This window comes from Halyomorpha halys, unplaced genomic scaffold, assembly GCF_000696795.3.
Source record: "Halyomorpha halys isolate HHAL.00 unplaced genomic scaffold, Hhal_1.1 Scaffold29.1, whole genome shotgun sequence".
In the NCBI taxonomy this organism is placed as follows: Eukaryota; Metazoa; Arthropoda; class Insecta; order Hemiptera; family Pentatomidae; genus Halyomorpha; species Halyomorpha halys.
Window position 1 is genome coordinate 1,453,768 of NW_027115892.1, and position 10,380 is coordinate 1,464,147.

General features: G+C 30.2%; 1 protein-coding gene across 1 annotated transcript; it reads right to left on the minus strand.

Annotated features, from left to right (window-relative positions):
* Window positions 1-4,414: 4,414 nt before the first annotated feature.
* On the minus strand, window positions 4,415-9,667 carry LOC106684600 (general odorant-binding protein 56h). Its single transcript, XM_014426781.3, has 7 exons — window positions 9,578-9,667; window positions 7,354-7,414; window positions 6,342-6,397; window positions 5,145-5,180; window positions 4,927-5,038; window positions 4,674-4,744; window positions 4,415-4,601 (listed from the first exon to the last, which is right to left on the minus strand). Exons 1-7 carry the CDS (start codon window positions 9,635-9,637, stop codon window positions 4,575-4,577), a joined length of 423 nt encoding a protein of 140 aa, XP_014282267.1. The 5' UTR covers window positions 9,638-9,667; the 3' UTR covers window positions 4,415-4,574.
* Between the last annotated feature and the right edge of the window lie 713 nt (window positions 9,668-10,380).

The following is a 10,380-nucleotide window of genomic DNA, read 5'->3' on the forward strand; positions in this document are numbered from 1 at the left end:
GTCGGCATACCCAAGAAACCACCGGGCCTAGGCAGAGACCCGATCGGCAAAACATTAAAAGTAATGTACAGACATATGTAGATAACGGAGATTTCCAGGCACCTCTGGGGACGGTTGATCGCGTAAGCAGAGGTAAACAACTAAACACCCCTTATCTCACTCGTGGCCACTTTAGAAACCTCGGGGAAAATACAGCGAGCTCTGTTAAAGAAGAAAGCCGACTTAATTTGGACATGAAAGGGAGGAAAAAGACCGACTTTCGCCGAAGGTCATTGGACCTTCCCACCTCCTTTGAAGAGTAGGAAAAAAAGTGGGAACAATCAGAAGAACGGAGATCAAAAGGGGGAGATGTCAGAAGAAGAGAGGAGAAAATAAGCAATAAGGAGCGGAAGGAACGGTCGAAGGATACTTGAAGACCGAAGGAGAACCCTTGAAGACGAGAGGAGAACACTGAAAGACCGTGGGGAAACAGTGGAAGAGAGTCTGGGAAGAGGACAGTCCTGGAAGAGGAGTGTCTGAAGGAAGAGAGAGCGGCTGACCAGTTGGAAGCCAGAGGAGGAAGTCACCCATCGCAGGGATTCAGCAGCAGCCGTCGGCAAGGGGCGGAATGACACAAGACCGCTCAGCTACTACAGCCAAGATTGGCAAGCGCATTAAAACAAGTAAGACTTTTTCTGTATTAATTTGAATGGCAATAATAGAATTAATAACTTAGAGTCAGTATAAATATCAAAGATCCCAACTGGTACTTCTCAATTCATAATATAATAATTAAAGTATAAGGAAACAAGTCTACCATGCTCTATCATAATATTATTCTTGCTAATGTATATATGATTATAAATATAAAATATGTAACAAAGACTTTACTTTATAATTGAGAATTCCTGCATGCCACCTCATAATAATAATAGCATAGTAAATTGGTGAACACGATACCGTTGGAAAGGAACTCCAATGATTGATTATAGATATTCCTACCTAGCATACCATGGCGAGGGGATCTATGGTATTGAGTATTTGAATTAAATATAGCGCATACTTTTTCAGTCGGGTCCCATCAGGAACTGATAGAGATACATAATACAAATACATAATTTCATACACAGTATATAAATATATAATATAAATACACGAATATAAGAATAAATTTCAATATAATACGTGTAAGGGGAACCTCTAGTCGGACTTAGAAGTCCCGTACACGGGAAAACATTGTTTAAAAACTGTAATAATGAAAAATTAAAACAATAAGCTTGTTATTAAAAAAATAGGACTTAATATTCATTTGGGAATATATAAAAATGTTTTTTCATTTAAAATGGCACAAGTCCACAAATTAATAATAATAGTACAAGAGCCAAAGAGGAGAAAAAAGTCAGTTATTTCACGCCAATTTTTGATTACTTAATTGAAAATTAGGTATAATTACTAGGCAAAATTGATGAGTCTGCCAGTATAGGTAGGGGGAATAAAAACCTTAAAAATAATAAATTTTTTATTCGGAGCTCTATATCTTTACAACTACCAATAACAATAGAAAATCTAAGAGAGTATCATTTAAAATATAGTAAATTTGCTAAAATGTAAGCCCTGATTGAGCTATTTACGTTCAATAGTTCTCAAGATATAGCTTTTTAAAAAGCAATATTTTATAAAAATGTTGAATGGAACGTACTAAAAGATAGTTAGTGAATTTATTTTGAAAAACCTATATCTCAAAAACCATTTGACGTACAGATATTTATTAGCACTCAAATTAAAACTAATTTAATGAGCTATAAAGTAGTTTATAACCTTTATTTTCGTAGGAGTAGTAGTTTTCATGGAATCTGCTAAAATAAATTGATTTATTGTTGTTCGGACAAATTTTCATTTGCCACATTTATATATTCATATGTGAATGTCACAAAAACTACTACCCCTACGAAGATAAGTGTCATAAACTACTTTATAGAAAGTTAAATTTCCTTTATTTTGAGTGTTCATATGTGCGTCTTATGGGTCTAGAGATATGTTTTTTCAAAAATCCAACATTTTATATGAACAACTAGAAATTAACAATTTGTGAGTATATTTTGTCAAATATCATAAAAACTACAACTCCTACAAAGATAAATAATATTAAATATTTTATAGTAAATTTAATTAGTTTTAATTTGAGTGCTGGTAGACATCTGTACGTCTAATGGTTTCTGAAATAAAGTTTTTCATAAATCAAACTTATTGTCCGAACAACTATAAATCAATTTATCTTAGCAAATATCATAAAAAACTATTATTCCTACGAAGGTAAAGGCCTTAAACTACTTTATAGCACATTAAACTGACTTTAATTTGAGTGCTAATAGACATTTGTACATCGAATGGTTATTGAGATATAGCTTCCTCAAAATAAATTAATTAACTACTAATCTTTCAGTACATTTTTATGAAATGTTGCATTTTAAAAGGCAATATCTCGAGAACTATTGGACATAAATAGCTCTATAAGGCTAATATTTCAGCAAATTAATTCTTCTTTAAATAATGTTCTTTTATATTTTCTAGTGTTGTTGGTAGTTTTAAGATATACAGCTTCGAATAAAAAATTAATCTTTTTCTAAGGTTTTGAAACAGCCGCCATCTTTTATTGCCCCTACCTATAATTGGCAGACTCATCAGTTTTGACTAATAATTATGTATAATTTTCATTAAAGTAATCAAAAATTGGGGTGAGATAACTGCCTTTTTCTTTTCGGCTCTTGTACTATAAAGTAAGGAGAAACAATTAGTAAGAAATTTTGGCTCAATCTCAAGAAAGATTTTAGACCTGCAAATAGTCATAAATTAGTGAAATAAATGTATATATATTCAAATAATTAGTGTGAGTTTCATTGACGTATGAATATATTGAGATGTATGAAGTCAAGGCCCTTCTTGGAAGATGTACCTAAAATAAGGTGAGAACAATAATCAAATTAACTACTATCAATCACAATCACTTTATTTATTGAAAAAAAAATGATTTTAATGATGGAAAAATTTAAATTTATATTTTTACATCTGAAAATATTATATAAAAAAATAATGCACTTCATCGAATTCAGAATCATGTATAATATAAGGCTCTAACAATTAACAAAAGATTTAAACAGTATTTAGTAATTTTTGCACAAAAACGGCAGTTTTCTATCACTGTGGGACGTGGAATCACGGGATGTAATTAAACTTTTTTGGGTAATAATAGGTCGACAAATATTAGTTTTCCTGTTTTCCTGGATTCTAGCCAATCCGGCCTAGGAAACGAGAAAAAATAAAAATGTTACGTAATTTTGAATTTTTGTGTATTATCGAATTCCGGTTTTACTTTCCATTTGTTCAATGTTTATTTATCCATATATAGTTGTTTATCGTATTAGATGGGTATAAATGTATAAAAAATACATATATCATCAGTCGCTTCTTGTAAAGTAAACCCAAAAAACATTTTTAAATTGAAAAAATCACGTCAGATATTTAGTTTCTTCTGAAACCCATACATACGAATTTTCAAACTAATGAAATTAGGAATTTTCTGACTTGATTCATCATGCACTTGGATTCATTCATTCACTTTTTCATTCATTCGAATTTTCGGGCTTGATTTATCATGGACATGGTTAGATTCATTCAAGAAATAAATTCTAATAACTCCTAACAATGCTATCTAAATCCAACGTAACAACTGTCTAAAAGCTGAATTTCCGCTTTTTCAAACCATACCGATATTATTTAGATTTTTTGCTTTTATATAGAAGGAATAGTAGTTCCAAAAATGAAAAATTTTAGGCAAGTCAGATTCATTTTTAGATTTTTCAAAAAGCCTCATACACATCATTAGAAATCGGTATATAATAATAGAAATAGGATAGAAAAAACCCATTAAACTGCATGATACAATTGACAATATTAGGAACAAATATAGAAAATATGATAAAGCAAAGAAAAAGTATTGTCAATATGGCCATTATCTGAGTGAAACCACTTTATTAGGATCTATGTAATATTCTTTAAAAAATTAAATAAGATTTTCATCTCATCTACTTATGTGAAAGGAACTAATTCCAAGTTAGTTTCTAAAAACTGTTCTATTTATTGATAAAGTTATACATACACATGATGTAATTAAGAGTTTTGGAAATTCCAGAGAAATATTTGATTCCTTTTTAAATTGTGAAACTAATTAAGTCATTTACCAAGTTAACTGTTTAGGTTTTGTAATTAATCCATAAAGATTGTTTGTACTTAACATGCAATATCAAAGCGTAGGACATAATACCACAAAATAAAGTATGCTTCAGTAAGTTTGGCTTAGAGAACTAAGATAAAGGTATTTATGATGGAAAAAATGGAATACCTCATTGTATCAAGGAAGAGAAAAAAAAAAAAAACATTTTCAACAACATTTTTGTTATTCATTACATATTTAATTAACAATTTATTTTAAAAATGTATTCTGGGTTCTTCCGGGTAACTATATCTGTATTCTAAATAATCTAATTGAGGTAATGTTTTTTTCATACTGATGACTATTGGGCCTTGTTTGCATACATTCATTCCTCTGGCATTTCCAGTTTAAGCTGCAAAACAAATTATTAAATTATTAATATTGATTATTACTGTGTTACAATAATTAAATGTATATAGTTTACCTCCAATGCATTCTCCATAGCACATTTAACCATCTCTGTAGCTAAGGAGCACCGTTCGTCAGTACCTTCCACTAAATATAAAGTCTACTTTATAATATCAAGAAAAAAGTTGTGAGTAAAAGAAAAAGTATTTAAATCGACTTAACTTCTAATGGCATGGTTTAACGACAAATTCTCTATCAATGATGCTCTCTCAATATAGCATATTGAATATTTTACTCAAAAAAGGGGTCATTGACTCTACTCTACTCACCATTGGCACATCTTTTTGCTACTTCATTTGCTTTTTCTAAGGATTCTGGATTCTTAAATTTCATCTTATTTATTTCAAGAACCCTCTCTTGGTCAATTTTACCATCCTTGATCTAAACAGAAGCACAAGTATTAATAATAAATGGCTTTGTAAATGAAATTGATGAATAATTTATAGTTAATAATAATTTTTAAAGTTATTGAAAAACTGCTACTTACCACACCCATTTTTTCCATCACGCATGACATAAAGCACTGAAAAAAATAATTATTATTATAAAGAGCTATTATTGCTGAAAAGAAATAATTATTGTGAAATAATAATGCATATTTTTTTTCCCAGGTTCATGGCCCGGGTCCTGTCAAAAGAACACGGATACTAATTAAACTATTTATTCTACTAGCTTATTGAATATTATATTATAAGCACAAGAATCAGAACTCATCAATTCTTCAAAAAATTCATTCTTGTGCTTACTTTCATTCAGCTCAGATGAAGCCCTGCAAAGTGGCGCGAAACGTTGGCTTAATCTTCTAATTCTCCTATTTGAGTTCCACCTAGGGTACATTATTATATGCCCCATAGAAATCTAGGACGCGAGGTAAATCAATTTTCTCCCTTTCAATAAATGTATCTGAAATCGAAATTGATAAATATAATTTAATAAATATGATCTACTCCGAAACTACGGATATGTTAGCTGTCCACGACATATAACTTCAAAATATTGGTTTTAGGTTGGTTTTTTTCTTATTTTTTTTTTCCATTTCCATTTTAGTCCATGATAAATTTGATCAAATTCTACCACTAGTTCCGCTTAAATGTGCGCAAAAGTATGTTATTTGACATGTATTTAAAAAATTAAATTGATAAACTAAATTTTTGTATAATTGCAAAATAATTTTCGATTTTCCTCAAGATGGTGGATGTCTAATTCCTTTTCAAAATTTAAAACAACAACGATGTAAAGTTTTCGCTAAATTGGTTAAGCCTTTTTTCTGCAAAAAACCGGAGTAAACTCCAGGATTTTGATCCTCGTATGGCAGGTTGATATTGTACGAAATCTTTGGTAGGTCTCAATGTAAGAATGGATAAAAGTTCCATCAAAATAAGTAGGGCCATTCTTTCGATCAGCCAACAAATTTATGAGATAAATAACAATTTAAATTTGTTGTTTTCTTTATATGAAGGAAAGTATAGTCCGAGCTACACCATACACTGTTTAAAATGAGGGACCCCAACGGAAGTTGATATATTTTTCTATATTTATGTATATTGTCATAATCGTCTTTGATATGAATCCAATTGTATTAATTTCAAATACCGTGACCACTGATAAGTTATAAATTTGTTTTTAAATTCCCTTTCAAATTAATCCACAATTCTTTTTATCTATATAAATACAATCATCTTACCCGCCCATTTTCAGTTTCTGGTAGCTTCTTGTGTTCAACTGCTTCTTTGATTTGACCTGAAAAATAATATATTTAGTTAATGAATATATTAGTTTATTCTGCTAACCACATTAAAAAATAATTTATCTTATTGGCTATAATTATAACAACAAGACCATATTAAATTCATTGACATTTCATATTTCATCATATTTATCCTGTACTGACATTCCTATCCACCATATTAGATGTTTTTAGTTTATGATATTTTTTTTGTAATGCTATTCACAGCGAAGGTGGTGTTTGCCTAGTTATCTACACGTGACCAACCTGTTCTAACCATGGTGGGGGGGTCAAGTTTTTCATTTTGTGGGACCGCCACTTAATGAAAAAAGTCAACGCCCCGAGGCCGAATCCGAATCGGTGCGCCTGCAGATCTCAGAATGATAGACCTAGCCCTAACCATCTGAGCTACCGTCGGTCCCTATGATAAGTTTTGACTATTCTTCACGCAACCATAGGAAAATTACTCAATCTGGAGTTCAAAAGTATTGAAGAGATGAATGAAATAAATTATTTTATAGAGATTTTTGTTGAGTTCTTTCTTTCATACAAGTAGAACAGTTATACTCAAATACAAATCGGGAATTGTTTTTCTGAATGAAATAGGTTAGGAATGATCATCTATTATAAACGAATAGTTGCTCTGTTGAAGAAGTAGAGTTTGATCTTTAAACTTATTTGATTCGACTGCATACTTTTGCTATACATCTGATTACAAATGATTTTTAAGGGCATTGGAGGGTGTTTATACGTGTAACTGGGTTCGAAATCGTATACACTTTTTGTTTTCTTTTTAAAATTTTATAAAATTCTGTGCCAACTTTGAAAAATTTAAAAGGAAATTGTAACTTTGAACTTTCTTATTCTCAAGTATGTATATTTCTCAGGTTTACGGTTCGTAGGAGTTAGACCCTTGTGTTAAGTTATAACTTGTATTACATAAAAATAGAAATGTACATATTTTACTCACCAGATTCTATGCTGTGTTCGGTTTTGCACTCATCAATTGCTGCTTTGAACTCGGGGCTCATCTGTCAATATAAATAATCGTGAAATAAAGTTTTAAAGGTATATTATACAGGTTTTATTATATACTTGTATGAAATACTATACCTGAAATTATAAGATTACTTTTGTTATCAAGTGTATTATTAACACAAGTGTACTATACAGCTGCTTACAGGTTGTGATTTTTGAGGGTGTTACAATAATTTTCCATTGTTTAATCACTTCATAATACAGTATAATATTTATTGTAGTATTATATACAGCTAAATAGTTTGATTGCCGTTGATATATTACTTTCGTGTGGTATCGAACGTTTATTATGAAATGTTTTAGGCTATATAGGACCTGCTACTACCATTGGAATAGAGCATTTACTATTTTATAAAGAGATTCCGTAGGTACGGGACCCTTATTGTTATACTTAAGGTGTATTTTTACAGTAGGGCTTGAATCGAGTTAAGAAAATAACATTTTTTTCTGGGACAATTTATAGTTATTTTTTTTTGTTATTAGTTGGTTTGTTTTTCTACATAAACTTTAAATTATATTCAGTTCGTCAGATTTACTTATATGATACTTATGATTTACTTTTACAGGTTTATGATTATTTTTAAACGCGTTTTCCTTGGAAAAATAATATCGTATGTTTCTGCATTGAAAAAGACATGAAAACCGAATGCCACCCACTATATAAGATGAAAGGCCCAATATTTTTTTTTATGCATTTTTCTCGCAAACAAGAAAAGAAGAACATAAAATTTAAAGTAGAATCCCATTATGGAAACAAAAAATAAGAGTTCTAATTTGGATAAGTTGATAAAGATTGTGAACATAGGCATAATGCGTTGTAAATGATTGATAATTGATAATTTATACGTAAAAATCATCAACGGTAGATGAATTGATGCTGAATAAATATTTTAGGCTAGATCAATCAACAAAATACTCTGTACCACGCCGGGGTCCTCGTAATTTCTAGATCGGCGTCTTTTTTAGGAATTAAAAAAAAAGAGAGGATAAATTAATTTTAGCTTATTGATAATGCAGCTGAACAAGAAAAAAATTAAATGAAATAATATTCAAATATATATAAATAAATACAATTTTGAGGAAGAAAAGAAAAGGTGGAGCTCATGACTAAATTAGCTTGGGTAATTGATATCCATTGTCAAATCTACACATTTGACACTTGTTGCATACCCATAATACCAATATATGCTTGGAAAAATATAAAATATTGGCATTCCCACGCTTGCTTGTTGCATATATTCAAACATGACGCCAAACCTATCTAGGCTATTAAATTCAATTTAAACTAATCTTATTATGGAATGAAAAGAGGTAAAACGAAAGGAAACGTAAATATCTGCAAAGAAGGTGGTAGATTATAAATATTTATAGAAATGGTACTAGATGATCTTTAAATTCGACATTCATTTTAGTATTATTATACGATTCATGTTAATTTAATTAAACATATATATATATATAATGTTTTTATAAATCTATAAAATGTATATTTGTGATATTTTTAAATAAAAAATATACTGTCAAGTTTTATTGGCAAAATTTTAAAGAATTTATTCATACTCAATTGATAGAATTTTAAAATATACAATTCTAAACTGGGTGCGAATCTTTTATGTGACTGCATCACTAGTGATTGTTCAAACGTTCATTGATCTATTTTCATTAATCGACACTTGACTGAATCATATTTAAGCATGCCTAAAGCATGTACAAGAGTGTGGATGGAGTATTTAAATTAATCGTAGCTTTGCCTAAAATTTGAGGTTTTATTTCCTATTCCAATTAAAAAAATAAAACCTGTACACAGGTTTTTTTTCTGAGATTAATGGGTTAATTTTTTTTTCAAATTTAGCACGATTCGCCTCAGATTGAATCTAGGAACACGTCATTACTATCTGTCATTTCATTTCAAAATGGTGGTTCATCAGGGGTTTCATACTCCAATCTTATTTCGGCTATGAAAAAGTAAAGGGAAGAACATAAAAGTGTTATGGAATCCCTACACTAAAGCTTTGTCACACAAGTTATAAATTGTGTAAGTTGTAATATTTATAAATAATTAAAGTTTTACATTTGACGATATATTGTATGTTCTGCTTATAAATAATTTTATACGATTGTATGTTGTGGATTGCTATTTTAGTATAAGTACTTACCGCATAGGAGCTGAAGGTGCATGCGAGTACAAGTGCAACAACGATCACTGGACTGTTCATCTTGGCGACTACAATGAACCACAGTTGCTTTGTCTATATATAATGCATTTGAAGGACGGAAGCACATAGATGTAAAAAAAAAATAAAATGGAATGATTCTAAGATCCTGTCTGTGTTTTTCTCCTATTATTGTACTTGATTACCGGCCTCTAAAGACAATTACAAACAGTTTCCATGAACCATAGTGTATCTCCATTAGGGGAAATTTGAAACATAAGGATATAGGCAATTAGAAAAAAATAAAGAAAACAAAAATACATCATGCTATCAAAGTTTGTTTCTCTTGTTCCGTTTGTAGTTTGACCTTGGCTGGCCAATTTTCTGTTCCTGAGTCAGTCCTATCATTACTCAGGAAAATAGGCTAATTGTTTTTATGAGATCTTGGCGATGGGGATTTCTGATAGTATATTTTCTTTTACCTCAACAACTTGCTGAGGGAAGGTTATTTTATTTTATAATAGTTTGATTTAATCTTAAAGAATCCTTATAAGGACCATAACGATGTTTGGTTTATGTGGTAATAAGAAACATGATAATTGAGAACAATGGTTAGAAATGGATTAAGAACATGATTAGTGAAGATTCAATGAAAGCTATAAGAAATCCATTCTTTGTTATCCATATTCTCCTTATTTTTATTCACGAAACAAATGAAAAGTGATAATGTTTTAATAATAATTAAAAGTCTCGAAATAAATTTGGGTGCAGGAAAGAGACCCCAAAATGCTCTTCTCTACCACCAT